Genomic DNA, 15855 nt, shown 5'->3' on the forward strand with positions numbered 1-15855 from the left:
AAAAAACTTTTAACTGCTTGGAAAATTGCAGCTATCCTGAATGACTCATTCCCACACATGCCATACACATACTTTTAGGGAAAATGGGATCCATGCCAGGTGTTCAGAGCATTATGGGAAGACTGATCTAAAGCCACATTATTTACTTACCAACTCTGAACCAACCCCACCGAAGGGCGGTTAAGCAAGTTATCCGGCAGAAGATTAACTTCTCTCATTGTGTTGGCCAGTCTTACAGGAAGCTCCTTTCGTAGAAACATATATGAAGTTTTCTCACATGCATTATCTCTCCCTGTTAAGAGACAATAAGTGTTCCATGATTTTATAATCTAACAGATGGAATAATAAAGTGCTCTCATGATAGCATGGTTACTGGTTAGGAGGAGAAAATTAAACAATCCTGCAGTCTCTAGTGAAATTTTTATCCTCTGAAATTGCAAGTTTAAGAAAATAATTTAATTAGAATAGAAAAAGAACATTTATTCCAAGAGGCAACCTTGAAAGCAGTTTTTTTTTTTAACACAAATACATTTCTAGTGTTACCGTTAGTGATACAAAAATGACCTGGGATATAATCTGAATTTGTTTTCAAATAAACACTGTGGGAAAACTGCCAAGTACAAAAGTAGGAAAACATGTAAATCCACTCCTGTTCACAGGGGTTTCCAGAAGGCAACAGACCCATTCATTCCACAAATATTCACCACCTGTGTGTCAACTGCTTCTTCCTAAGGTTTTCTTCAAATGTGTTTCTCCAGGAATCAGAGCTTTGTCACCCTGGGAAGCAGCCACAGACCTGCTCTGATTAAGACACGGGGCTCAGGATGTGCCAGAGAAAGCAGCTCACAGGTGCGCTCAGAAGCAGAGCGATCTACTCTGATATGTCCAAGAGGTAAGACCCAGTGTTGACCATAAAGACAGAGGTCACAGAGTCTTCTGTTGGTTGCCCTGAGCTGGTTGTGCATAAAACTTATATAACTAGGACACAGTGAGAGAAAAGGGACACAGCCACCTGAATGAGGAAACCTGAGCCTCTTCCCCAGCTGCTTTGACCAGAGCAGCATGGCCCCCAAGTCCTGCTGTAAACCTGATGATGGCTGGGGGACGGGGGACATGAGAGAAAGGACATGAGCTTTGGGGACAGCAATGTGCTTCAGCCCCAACTCCTCCGTTTTGGGGGTAAGAAACCTTTGGTAAGCTTAATTGCTCTAAATCGCAGCTGCCCTAACCTGTAGAATGGGGATGAAGTTTCAGTTTTTGTAAAGACTAAATGTGGTAACAGGTATGGAGCCTGACACAAAGCAGGTGATCAATAAACATTAGTGTTCTGTCCTCTGTGATACTTACGGGTCCATCCCAACTCCCTCACACTCCATAGGCCTTCCTGATGCTCCATACTGCTGGGAGGCTGTTTGGAGATGGGCAACCTTGGGGCCAGGCCCAGAGACAAACAAGTAAGGCTCGGGGAACACTTCTCTCCTCCAAACTCTCCTCATTCTTCCAAATATGATACAGGCCGCAAACCAGAGATCCAGAAATAAATCTGATTTGCTAACACTTGCAGCCAAGTTCTGGTTTATTCCTTTCCTCTCCCCACTGAATAAGACTAGAAATAAAAGAACCCACTCATGAAAGTCATCTGCAGAACCATTCTTTCCCCCCACTGACCCCTGAGCCCCCTTCTCCATGTTAAAAAAGTTAGAATAAAAGATTAGTCTTACACAATCCATCCCTTACTTCCCTCATTCTAGGTGAATATACTGAAGGCCTTTGGTGCGTCTTTAACTCATCAATGATTCTGTCTTCCACTTTTCCCCTGAGTGAGGAAAAAGGGGTGTGATATCCCAGCAATGACCTTCCATCATCTACTCTATACACATTTATTTGGCTCCAGATGATTAACATTTAAAAGGACTCTGGCTGTTTTGCTTCAGATAATATGTATCATTCCTAAAACGCTCTGTAGGATTCTTATAGACGAATCATTTTAAGTGCACTAAAAGTGCTGATACTTAAATCACAGTGAATCGTACCACAAAATGAAGGACCTGTTATTATCTAAGGTAAAATGTACATCTAACTTTTCACATGCCAGGACAAACACTCTGCATCCTGGTTAAATAGAAAGGACACCTTTTTTTCAAGCATAGAAGAAATGTCTCCGTTCTCCCTGTAGGAGAAGCAAGTGAGGGAATGCAGGAGGAGAGGAAGGGGCCCACGGGGGTTGAATTGGAACTGTGAGTAGCAGTATGAACTCAGGATTTGAAAAAATTATCTCAGTTTTTTGGACATTAAAGTTTACGTGTTTCAACTGCCATGTCCACAGCATATTAGGAGCCGCAAACTGGAAGCCTAGGGCGGGGTGGGGGGGGGTGGGAGAAGTGGGAGCTGGCTGGCAGGTGGCAAGGGGCCGTCAGGCCACATTTGTGTTGGAAACGCACAGGCCTAGACTGTTTCAGAATGTCAAGGTTTTCCGACTTTCGGAAGGTAAAAGGAGTATGTACATCCACTGTCTATGATATAGACACGATACAGCTGCGGTGAAATCATTTAAATGGAGCAGAAAAAAGACCATGGCCTGAAGTAAGTTCAGGTCATGTTTTGCCACCAAAGGTATGAAAAAACAACTACAAGTTTTAGAGCTTTTTTTTTTTTTTAAAGATTTTGTCAGAGAGAGAGCGCGCGCGAGCGTGCACGCGCACAAGCAGGGGGAGTGGCAGGCAGAGGGGGAAGCAGGCTCCCGGCTGAGCAAGGAGCTTGATGCAGGACTCGATCCCAGGACCCTGGGATCATGACCTGAGCTGAAGGCAGCCGCTTAACCAACTGAGCCACCCAGGCGTCCCAAGTTTTAGAGCTTTTTGAACTTCAGAATTCAGATAAAAGACAGGAGACCTCCAGAACAATATATTAGGCCAAGATCATGTGCCAGAGTTAGACTTGGGTTTGAACGCTGACTTGAGCCTCCCGAGCTTTATGGACGTGGCAAGTGTCATTACACTTCTAAGCCCCTGTACAGTCGGCTACAGGAACACTACCTACTTCATAGAGGTGTAGTAAGGGTTAAAAAGTGCTTAATATATAACACCACAACCTCTTAAAATTTAGAAGAGGGGGCTCATTAAAGAGCCAGCACTAATGATTGCAAAGGATGATAAAGCAGAACAGCCTGAGGCCATGGGGCGCCAGAGCAAATAACCTGATACTTGCTAAGCCCTGAGAGCTCTGCTACATTCTGGTCCAGTGCGGTTGCCTCTGCTCATTTGATGATTCTACATAATTAAAAAGGGATTAAAAGGGATTAAAGTATGTTGTGTCCCTACCATCCACTTTTATTTATTTTAAAATAAAAGGCCTTTGGTCACCTCTGAACTAACTAGAAAATTCAACGACTAGGTATGGTCTAAGATAACCAAATACCAGGAGGCATTTATTCTAGCCCTCTTGGATTATCAGCTTGTTATGAACGAGCAGAGAAAGAACCGTGTTTTGTCTCTGTATCCCCCATGGCAGCAATGAGAGGACTTGACCTATGGTAGTTTCTCAATGATTTACTGGGAAGATAGAGAATACTTTTAATACTTTTTTAAAAAAGAATACCTGAAAAATCTCAGGTTTTGCCTCCTACATTCTTACTTAGCTTTAGAGATGAATTCTTTGTACTCAGATACCTTAATTACACATCAGTTTAAACAAGGGGGTAAGCCTTTTTTAGTTAATTAGTGAACTTAAAAATAAATATGAAAGGTCCAACATTTTTTTAACCTTTCTGTGGTTTTCATGGAAGTTGAAAGTATTTTGTCCTATGTACTAATGCTGGATACTCAGTTTAAATCAAAGAGTTCCAACAATCTTTTTTTGGTTTTTTGTTTGTTTGTTTTTTACTCAACTTAAAAAAGTTTTTTGGTTTTAATTTAATTTGGTTTTAATTGAATGTCCTCTATGAGGCTTCAGGTTTTATAAGTCTTCTGGCATACTGAGTATTTTCCAGTGATTCTTTCCAGTTATTCAGCTTCATTTTTTCCCCACTTGCCTTCTCTACATTCCTTAATTTTGATTTTCTATTTTTATTCTGCATTTCTCTGTATGCTTCACCTTATTCAATTTTACCAATTAAATTTTTTCCTAGCATCAGTTCAGAGGATGATGAAAGAGTGGGTGAGGGGCAGGGAACATTCTCTGATTTGGTGAATGCAAATAAGTCATTGTAGTTTAACTGCATTCATTTGTATTTCTTCAGGTTTTCATGCTCATTTGATGACCCTTCAATTCTCTTCTGTTCTCTGTTTTTCTTTTTTGTTTAAAGATGTATTTATTTATGGGGGGGGTGGGACTTTCAAGCAAGTGCAGGGAGCCATCTCGGTGACAGTTACGGTTAGAAAGGAGCGTTTGACCAGCCTTCTGAGAGCAAGAGTTCAGACTTACTCTTTATACCTGGTTTCCAGAGAGGCCTGTATGTCTGGTAAATCTTTAATCCTCTTTCTGATTAATTTACAGGAAGCAGAATATTTCTCCAGTTAATAAAGTGACCTGATAATGTATCTTACAATTAAAGCAGAGGGTTGAGCACATGCCCCCCAAAATGGAGAGTCTCCTGTCTAGATTACTTGAGGGCTCTCCTTGTCCACATCTTTCAGTTTTAACACTTGCTGGGGATGGTTTGGAAGAGGTAATAAGAGAATCAGGGAGTGAAAAAGGAGAGCAAGGAAAGAAAAAATTACAGCAAGGCATCAAAAACCAACAGAATGATCAGCTCATTCTAGTTATGCTGGTTTTTTTTTTTTTTCTAAATACTGCCAATTAAATGTTTGAGTCTGCAATGTATTTTTACCATTAACCATGCTAAAATGGGTAAAATATAACTGAGAAAATACTTTAGGGACAGCTCTGATTTTTCTCCAGTTACATCTTTGATAAGATTTCAATCTTTTGAAAACACTGAATTTTAGAATCATAAGTAATTAAATTTTGGCTAAGCAATAATTAATTGAACTGTCCTTCAAAAGAAAAGCTTCGCATATTTTTAAAATGTTTACTCTATGTCTAGAAATACTTCGCTGTTTGAGAAGTTTCAGTTTTCCTTTATTTAGAAAAATTTATTCCTGAATATAAACAGAGATCAATAGAGGTAGCTTGGGTCTACCAAACTTGAGGCTGTCTCCACTCTAGGCCAGACTGTGTTTTGGTTATTATTACTAATGGTGAGCCAGAAACTTCAGAACCAAAGAGGCCAAAGACTGTGGATTTCACACACACCTCATTCCCTATCAAATTCAATGCCCCAACAACATTCAGACATCGCACTACTTCTTTCAGTCCAATGTCTATTTTATTATCATAACCGACGCTGTGGGTTAAAAATTTAGACAGGACGCAGGAGGGATAGCTTGTCTGGGACCTCACCTGGAAAACTCAAAGGCTAGGGCGGTGGGGGGGGGGGGAGCAGTGAATAGACAGTAGGGAGCTGGAAGCTTCTGAAGGCTCATTTACAAGTCTGAACCTTGGGCCGATTACTTGCCAACTAGGATTGCCTATCAGAGCACTAACTGGTGGCCTCTCCATAGGCTTCCTCACAGCATGGCGGCCTTGGGTTAGCTGGATTCTTGCATGGGTTCAGTAAACAAGGCAAAGCTGCATGGCCTTTTATGACTCAGGCTCGGAAGTCACATAGCTAGTCACAAAACCTGTCCAGATTCTAGGGGAAGGGGACAGACTTCCCCTCCTCTTGAGGGAGGGCTGACAAGGACACATGGTAGAAAAGCATCCTTGTGGCCATCTTTACAAAGTGTGACCTGCCCTAAGATGTTCATGAGGAGGTGGAGATGATTTATTTCTCAAGTTACATTTTAAAGCACTCTTTTATTGCCTGAACTTGTTTCTTCTGGGGTCATTTTTGGGGGGCCATTTATTTTTGTTTCTCTTTCTCACTGTGGGCTTCCCTCAGACGTCTGGTGATCTATACTTGTTCAGTAATGCTTCAGAGTGAAGCAGCCTTCAAAGACCAACTAAGTGAGGACCCCGAATATCTGGTTACATAGGGCTTTTTGGTGGGGTCCTAACACCACACCAGGACCCCTAATTCTCCTTGAGTAGTTCAGCGTCATTAGAGAAGAGCCCCCTTTTGCCCTTTACTTTACCTATGGATAACTACCTGCCTACTAATGTTCTGATGGTCAGGGTGCAGGGTAACCCTACTGTTTGCAGACTTCTAGGTCATTCTGTGGTTTTCAGCCAGCCAGCCCTACCTGTCACTCCCACCCTCTATCTATGGTATCTTACTGAGGCAGGGGCTCTGCTGCATCTAACTCAGCAGCCTCCTTGGCCACAGTACCTTTTGAGTATGTTCTAGACCTGACCTGTCGAACACTGGAGGCAACAGCCATGAGGGGAAATTCGAATATGCAGTTTTATTATGATATCAATGAGAAACTCCCCAAGTGTGATAAGTGTATCATGGTGATTAACAGTTATCAGCAGAATACTCTTATGCTTAGGATATACATACGTATGTATCTAGGGGTTGTCATGACATCTACAGCTTACTCTCAAATGGTTCAGCCCAAAAAGCATGTGTAGAGAAAGGGGAAGGAAAGGAGACAGGAAGAGGGATGGATGGGGAGGGGAAAGATAAAAAGCAAATATGGGAAAGTAACTGGTGGACCTAGGTGCTGGACAGGGGTGTTAACTGTATTATTCTTACAACTTTTCTTAAGGTCTAAAATTTTTTCAAATAAAGATTTGGGAGGGACACTGTAAACAACCTAAATCACACGACCCTGAGATCATGACCTAAGCCAAAACCAAGAGTCAGACGCTCAACGGACTGAGCCACCCAGGTGTCCCTTAAAAGTAGTCTTCTAAAAAAGGTCTTTCAATAACTAGAGCCATTTTATTTTCTAAAAAGAATACAAAAATCTCATATAGGATGTGCTACCATATGTAATGGACATGGGAAGCTCATGCTCATGTAATTTTTGTGGTTCTTTTCAAGAATTTTATTTATTTATTCGAGAGAGTGAGAGAGAGAGAGAGAGCACAAGCAGGGGGGTGGGTAGAGAGGGAGAAGCAGGCTCCCCGCTGAGCAGGGATCCTGACACGGGGCTCAATCCCAGAACCCTGAGATCATGACCTGAGCTGAAGGCAGATGCTTAACCAACTGAGCCACCCAGGCACCCCAATTTTTGTTGGTTCTTATAGGAAAAAGGGATAGAGGGTGATCATGACAGAGTTCTTAATTAAGGTAGGCAAGGGTTACTGGACCCTTCCCTGAGGGGCATCTACCTCTGTACTGAGGGAAAGTGAGTAACGTCCACTAGTGCCCTCATCCTCTCTCTTTAGAATCCTGTTTACTCTTTGAAGGTAGATATGTGTCCATAAACAGATTAGTAAGAACCTGCCCTTCTGCATGCCAGGTGTAAATAGATTTCATTGTGAGTCCACAATCTGTGTCCTCTGCCTGGACAACCTCTCTGCCATTCCCCCTGTTCACTGAGTTCTATGTCCTGTGGGTCCCAGGATCCTCAGAACACTGAAGAGTCTACCAGCACAATATGCCACACACCATACGTATTTAATAAATATTTCCTGATTAGAACTGAAAATCAAAATACCTAGTAAGTTTCTGTATAAACTTACTAGAGCAAATAAAATTCAGGGATGCGGGGCGCCTGGGTGGCTCAGTCGTTAAGCGTCTGCCTTCGGCTCAGGCCATGGTCCCAGGGTCCTGGGATCGAGCCCCGCATCGGGCTCCTTGCTCTGCGGGAAGCCTGCTCTCCCTCTCCCACTCCCCCTGCTGTGTTCCTCCTCTCGCTGTATCTCTCTCTGTCAAATAAATAAAATCTTAAAAAAAAAAAAAATTCAGGGATGCAAGGTCATTATTTGCTGGTAATGGTAAATTCCTCTTATAGATAGACCACTCTATATATTTGGTCAGAGGTATCAAATCCTTCAAGTTAGGGGAAGAGGAACCAAAGGTAGGAAGGAAGGTGATAATAAAGTGGCAGTAACTGTCGGTATGGTGTGTCAGGCCAGGGAGTGGAGGAAAAAGGCATGGATGTGTTCAGAACTGATATCACAAACAGAGCTTTGACCAGCGAGAGCATGCAAGTAACAACTGTAGCCAAAGCCACCACAAAGACTCCTATCAACCTAATTCCAGAAGGGGCTTTAGGATATAGTCCTAACGGTAGATTGATAAGTTACAGGACGCCTTGGTGTCATGGAAGCAGGAACATTTAAGTACAGGTCACCATGTACTCATCTTCGAGGTGAACTGAAGCAAAATGTTAAGTTAACCGTTACAGTGAATGAAGAGGATCCAAAGCCAGGAATGCTCAAAGCACAAATGAACTGAAAGTGCTATGTTTCTTGGAAAATGATCAGTTTTTAGAGCTGGGACCTTCAGCCAACAAACTTTAAGATAATTAACATTCAAGGTTAAGAGCTCCCTATGCAGCTTTTATTCTTAGCAGGAAGCTGATTTCATCCAGGAAATGCTGTGTCACTGACTTCCCACAATAAAAGCACAGCTAACATCTACTGAGCACCTACCATGTGCCATGCATTGTGCTGCATGTTCTCGATTTCACCAGGACGACAAGCCTATGATTAGATGCTATCATTTCTATTTTGTAGCTAAAGACACTGAAGTGTAGTGGGATTAAGTGATTTGTCCACACTCACGCTACTGGTAGACACCAGAAATTAAGATTTGAGTACAAGTCCACATAGACTGCTGCTCATATTCCCAGAGATGATAAGCAGGCTAACAAGTGGTGGTGGTCCTGAGAATAAGAACTGTTTCAGTGTAAGTAAATGAAGTAGGTATCAATCTGAGAGTTTGGAAATGGTAAGACTAGATGAGCAGTAGAGTATGCAATTTCCTGATTGTCTAGCAGAACAAATTTAGACAAAACCTTGGCATTACTAACAGAGATTATGTTTGTTGCAAAGAAGTGCATTGGGATAGTGGCATACTATGTTAAATGAAATGGTATACCATGTTGAACTGAAAAAAGCATAGGTTTAAAAGCTCCATCTACTTGAGGGGGCGCCTGGGTGGCTCAGTCAGTTAAGCATCTGACTCTTGATTTCGGTTCAGGTTCTGATCTCAAGGTTGTGAGATCGAGCCCCACGTCCAGCCCCATGCTAGGTGTGAAGCCTGTTTAAGATTCTCTCTCTCTCTCTCTCCCTGCCCCTACACCCCCCTTCTCCCCCTCTCTAGAAAGAAAGAAAGAAAGAAAGAAAGAAAGAAAGAAAGAAAGAAAGAAAGACAGACTCCATCTACCTGAATTCTAAGTGTGGTTTTGCCCCTAACTTTGCTTAGGCAGGATATTTAAATCATCTAAGCTTTGGCATCTCCATCCAAGAAATGGAAGTATCTACTCCACCTGGATGTTGGGAGAAATATAGCTCCATCTGCCTACTATTATTCCTGGCAGGGAGTGGTACACAAATATAAGTTCTCTTCACCTTCTAGAGAGAATAATTTCCGATTCACCTTGGATGAGGTAGCAAAGATGTCATGTCAACAACTAGTTGATGATTCGGGCAGGCTCTTCCTTACTTGGGACTTCTACTTTCCCACATATAAAATTGGGGAGGTTAGAGAGATGATCTCTAAGCTCAAGCTCCCATTGGGTGAATCTGAGAGGGTTAGATTTTGGTTTGTATCTCTATATAGTTATGTATCCTACACCAGCCTTGCCTAATAACTTCAATTCTGGAACAAGTCTGAAGAGAGTATTGCTACGAGTAGGCAGTCAAGGAAAGGAGCCAGAAATCAAGAAAAATAGTACACACTTTTCTATGTGTTCTTCTAATTGTGTTCTCCACCCAGAAAGCCTCCAAGGACACTTTGGATGAAGGACAAGAGGGTAAACATGTCACAGAGTCCCAGACACCACCCCTATTACACAAACCTTCGAGGGAGAGGTAGGGACAGCAGGAAAGCATGCCACAAAGCTACAGGGTTCATAAATTTTGGCTAGCAAATGTAAATTTATGTATTTTCCCCTGCTTCTCATTTATCTGTAAGTTTCTCAAAGGTAGGGACTGCGCCTTGACAATTTCCCAAAGCTCAATTTCTACTTCACTCTAAATCCAGGTGTTCAAGTAATGCTGATGGACTCCTAAACAACTTAAGTGTCAACCTTCAGCATCTCACACACTCCATCCCCTGAACTGGTTCACAGCCCTTAGGCTTAGCCAAAGAGTCTACTGGATCTACCGCAGTTCTTAACCCATGACCATCACCTGGGTACCTCCAGCATACCAGCACCGGAGCCCCTACCTCCAGAGACTGATATAGCTGGCCTCAACGAGGGGCAGGTAGCACTAGTTTTAGACACACACACACACACACACACACACACACACACACACACACACCACCCCACCCTACCCCACCCCACCCCAGATTATTCTCATGAGCAGCAGGACTAAAGACCACTGACTAAAGTGAGTCACAAAAAATCCAACCAGGGAAAACAAATCAAAACCTCCTCAGGTTTGGACACGGGCTATTTACCCATCTATTTTTAGTCTCTATTTTCATGTCTGAGATTTGTTTCAGCCTCTTAGGAAACTGACGGAGAACGTCCTCATAGTCTTAAGAGACTTTCCAGCGTTACCGACTATCCTTTTTCTCCTTCTCTAGATGATCCTACATGGGAAAGATAACTGCTGAATACATTCACGAAGGAAATGGCTGTACCTGAGGATGCCGCGACTCTCAACAAGCGGCGACAGGGCACTTGTCACTCCTTCCCCTCTAGTGTATTTTGTTCCCACACTGCACCCGATCCTTAGCTACTTCCTCGGCTACAGAGGGGTGGTGAGATGAGCAGGTCCTGGATCCCCTGGCTCTACTGTATGTGTGGGTACTTTTCTGATCTGCCCTGAACCTCAGTTTCCCAATTTGTAACATGGACACGACTGTTGTGAGAAGTCCATGATACTGTATTTTATACCAATGTTGCTAAGCATTCAGAAAATGCTAGCTGAATCTACTCAATCTTTTTCAGTTTCCAAAGAGTCCATTTTCATTTCCTTCTTGAACAGCTTTACTGAAGCCAAGCTGAGGTTAAGGAAGCAGGATATGAGTATGTAGGCCTGAGAGGACATGGCAGAGAATCTGGAAAGAAGGCTAACCAAAGAAGTGGCCTTCCTCTATACAAAGGGCAGTTTCTAGAGAAAGGGAACCTCACTGTGATCAAGTAGCTGAAGGGATGATTAGAAATAAAGTGCTCACTTGAGCACATTACCTGACCAGTACAGGAAGAGCAAAATGCCAATTACCATTTTGCTTTCTATTTAACATCAGGAGTGGGAGGAATTAACCAAATTTATACAAGGAATATCTGCTACCAAGTTTAAGGAAACATTGTACTCTACTAGAACAGAGCCAAGGAAAGGTTCAGATAAAACCTGGAGTATGCCCTGGTCTGTGAAAATGCAACAATTTGTTGGGGAAAGATAGGTATGTTACAAACCTCAAAGGACCCTACTGTTTTCTGGCCAAGGAGACAGTGGGAAATACTTAACTTTCTGCTCCAGGAAAATGTTAGATACTTAGTAATTTATTCCCAACAGTGAAACTATTATATACTGACCTCCATGCCCTAGTAAGAAAGCAAGCAACACTGGTACAACTCAGATGGTTGACTGGAATCATGTATCAAGCCTAAGAATGAAAATAAAATCATGACTGCTTGTGTGACGCTTCAGGAAATAATCTATGATTCAGGTAGAACCCCAACTATTCAATTAGAGGGAATATAAATATAGACCTTTGTAAACATAATAGTTTGCTTTAATTTTTGTGCCGTTCATTACTGCAGAAAGTATCATCTCAGTAAAGATGAGACACTGACCAGGACTAGGGTTCTCCTTGAGGGATATGAAGGATACCACTAGGCGTCTCAATCAAACCCAGCTCTGCCCCCAGGGGAAGTATGGAGGTAAACTGACTGACCGCCCCCCCCCATAAAAGTGAAATGGGCTAGATGAATGCTTCCAGGTTAGTTTCTATTAATGCCAGGCAAGCCACCCACAGTCCCCTTAGCACACTTTCCTGTAAGTTAACTAATTCACCAAGAACAGGTGGGCAAGAACAGCGAGAATTTCTAAAAATTTATGGTAGTAAATAAGAACTGCCCTTACCAAATTTCAACACAAATTACAAGGGAAAAGTCAACATATATTTAGTTAAAATCAGAAAAGGTGTCCGACTGAATAGAATCCACAAATATAAACTACTCTGTGAACTGAGCAGCATGTGACAAAACAGAAACAACAAAGAAAGATTTGAGGTCTTAATAATTGTTGCTATGCAACTAGACAACAGAACAGAGCAAAAGTGAGTTAGCTACAAAAGTCCCCTCAGAAGGGCAATAAATTCCAGAGGGGTTTAGTAACAATTTGCAAAATACTACAGGTGATAAATCTGACCATGATAGGGCGCCTGGGTGGCTCAGTTGGTTAAGCGACTGCCTTCGGCTCAGGTCATGATCCTGGAGTCCCTGGATCGAGTCCCGCATCGGGCTCCCTGCTCAGCGGGGAGTCTGCTTTGCCCTCTGACCCTATCCCCACTCATGTGTTCTCTCTCATTCTCTCTCTCTCAAATAAATAAATAAAATCTTTAAAAAAAAAAAAGAAATCTGACCATGATAAAAGCACTGTAAATGACTGACTATATAAAAACTCAGACTGTGCACTAAATAAAAAGGAAACCAACATTCAGCATGAACATATGTAAATATATGGGCAAAAGCTGGAAGGCTATCACAAAAAAAAAAAAAATGGATGGAAGAATTAGAGGTGATACTGTTTCCAGATGCCTTTAATTGTATACTTTGATAATTACCACAAAAGGGAACACAGTGGGAAACAATATTTACACAGCACAACAGGTTACTATGCCAAATAGATACAGGGAATTCATCCAAATGATTAAAACTCCAGATTCCAGTTAGTAAATGGTCAAGGACACTTTACACACAAAATGCATACAATAAACCCACACAGGAAAAAAGGGAAAATGATTAGCTTCTATGTTACCTACTATACAATTAAAATCATAAAACCTCAACAAAAAAAAATCACAAAACCTCACTGTGGCAGGGCTGTGGAGAAACCAGTACACTTAAACTTGGCCTTCCACATGGTAATCCCACTCCAGGGCACATCCCCTATAGGTAAACCACGGATTACCTGGAAAAGGTTTAGCTAACTCCACATTAGGCTCCAGATGGCCAAGATTTACTTTCACTAGCAAATGGGAGAAACAGATCTTCATCATTTAAATGCAAATTAAGATCAATCCCTGCAAGCTACTTTAACAGGATACAATTATCTTAGACTAGAGGTGGAAAACTTTCTGTAAAGGGCCAGACGGTAAACTTGTTTGCTCTGTGGGCCAAACAGTGAACTGTGAAGGGACAGAAGCCACAGACAGTATGTAATAAATGGGCATGTTCCAATAAAACTTTATTTACAAAAACAGGTGTCATCAAAACCCACAGGGCATACAACACAAAAGAGTGGATGCCTAACGTAAACTATGGACTTTGGATAATAATGCTGGGCCAATGCTGGTTCATGGAGGAGGCTATATTTGGGGAGGGGCTGTATGTGGGAGCTCCCTGTACTTTCTGCTCAATTTTGTGGTGAACCTAAAACTATTAAAAATAAGGTCTACTAATTAAAAAAAAACAAAACAAAAAAGGGGGCTGGCTCTTGGGCTATATAGTTTGACAACCTATCTTCTACTATGGTATTCCGAAAACAAAAGCATTTGCCCTACTCTTGACTTCAGCTTATCACGGAAGTCAAATAATTAAATGCCTGTATGATATAAAGGAAAAGGAAAAGCAGTGATATTTTCTGATTCCATTCAGTAATAAATCCAAGGTTTCTCAAAGCTTGCCAACAGCCTAATAAATTTCCTAAAGCTCAGTGGGAGGAAACCACCCATCGGAGGTCAGCAAGTGTGGCCATGTCTCCCCTTCAAGACTACAGACTCCCACACAAAACTGCATACAGTTAAGCCAGAGTCACAACTTAAGTGCCCAGAGCCTGATAAACCAGATTATGTTGAAATCCAACCCTATCTGATCATGAAGGCCTCAAAGGGCCAATTCGGCCTTTAAGTTTAAATACTGATCAAGATGCATGAAGCCAAGTTAGACATCTTTATCCTAAATGAAATCGTTCTCTTCCCCTTTTAATTCTGAATAGTAGGTGTCTGTCTCCCAACAGGTTAGTCTAATTCTTGGCAACTCTTCACAGGAGAAAAACCCTCCTGCTTAGAGAAAAGGTGTATCGTGTACATAAATGTATAGGAACAAAATAAACACACTCGGAAACAAAATGCAATTGTTTTTCCTCTTTCCTAACATGATAATTTAAAAAAAGAAAAATCTTTTCATCTCCCCTGGAAACAAAATCACTGTTCTCTCCAGTGGTAATCAGGCTTTGAGGAGCAAAATGACTTTAAAAACCAAGACTTTTCGAAGAGCAGTCATTTGAAACCAAAGTCAACTTTTCAGTGGGTATCAGAATCTTAAAATACTTTCTAAAGGAAAACAGAAGACGGCTGGGCCCTTAAACCTCAAGAACAGTAAAAATAAGGGAATCGGCTGTTGTCTTCTAAAAGCTAAAGGCTCCCGGGTTCACAGAAGCAGTGTGATGGTGGTAGAAATCTTTTCTGTGAAAAGAAAGCTGAGCTGTCAGACAACCTGCCTTCTGGTGGTTTTATCTGGGAGATGCTATATTTAAATGTGCGGACATTATGGAAGTTTAAACTTATATAACCACTAAGGTGTTTAATAACCTTTACATGGAGCCAGGAATCATCATTACGGAGAGCCCACTCTGCAGACAGCAAACAGCTGAAGAAGCTGTGAGAGGTTCCAAATCAGGGGCGAGCGCTGCCCTCTGTGAAGAGACGGTTTTGAATAAAATAAAATAAAAGGAGGGCAGGAACAAACACCTTTAAAACCAGTGCAGCTGTGCAAAAGACAAGAGCAAAGGAACTGGGAAATAAAGCAAATGGGAAGTAAGTCTGCAGGGAGGGAATCAAAGTGAGGAGTGAAGGAACCAGAAGTGGCCAGAGTGAGACTGAAGGATGAACAGCAGGTCCAAATGAAAATGTGAATCATTTCCTATGAACTCATTCAAGATTCAGAAGGTTCTGTCTTTAATTTACGTCTTAACAGTCCAAGTTCTCCTTTCCTTATACCACCAAGAGAAGTTTTCATTCATAACAATTACTTAATGGAAAGACAGAACTCAAACTTTTGCAAATATAACAAAGAGCCACCATTAGCATGAACTGCCCTTCAACGACAATAAATTAGTCCAAAAATCCTGAGAGTAACAGGTTCATAGGGGAAAAAAACGTAAGTTATACTGAGAAATAAAATCAATAAAATGTTTATTCTGAACATGAAAATGTGATACTTCTCTTACTCCTAGTGAGGAATTAATATATACTATCTGAAGCCTCTGTCCAATAGAAAAATAATGTGAGACACATGTGTAATTTAAAACTGCCTAGCAGCCACATTAACTAAAAAAGAAACAGGTGAAAGTTTTGACATTTCATTTAATCTAACATATCCAAAAATATTATGTCTACAAGCAATCCATATAAAAATATTGAGATATTTTACCATTTCTTATATTGTCTTTGAAATCCACTGCGCATCTTATAGCACAACTCAATTCAAAACCTAAATTTCTATCAAAAGTAACTGACCTATAATTAGATTTCATCAAATTTACAGTTAAGGGAGAGTCACATATCCAAACTGCTCTAAACATAGAAGTTTTCCAGTTAATTGAATCAAGTATCAG

At 41.4% G+C, this 15855-nt stretch overlaps 1 protein-coding gene across 2 annotated transcripts in view; it reads right to left on the reverse strand.

The window, feature by feature from the left end:
- The window catches only part of PDK3 (pyruvate dehydrogenase kinase 3), a 73151-nt gene that overhangs the window by 50949 nt on the left and 6347 nt on the right, over window positions 1–15855 (reverse strand). For both annotated transcript variants that reach the window (XR_014141371.1, XM_081809032.1), the window contains exon 2: window positions 151–292. Coding sequence is in view for 1 of the 2 variants with exons in the window: in XM_081809032.1 (XP_081665158.1) it covers window positions 151–292 (142 nt within the window). In the remaining variant the exon portion in view is untranslated. The remainder of the gene's footprint in view (window positions 1–150; window positions 293–15855) is intronic.

The sequence above is a fragment of the Leptonychotes weddellii genome, chromosome X (genome assembly GCF_054177405.1).
Source record: "Leptonychotes weddellii isolate Sample4059 chromosome X, ASM5417740v2, whole genome shotgun sequence".
Taxonomy (NCBI): Eukaryota; Metazoa; Chordata; class Mammalia; order Carnivora; family Phocidae; genus Leptonychotes; species Leptonychotes weddellii.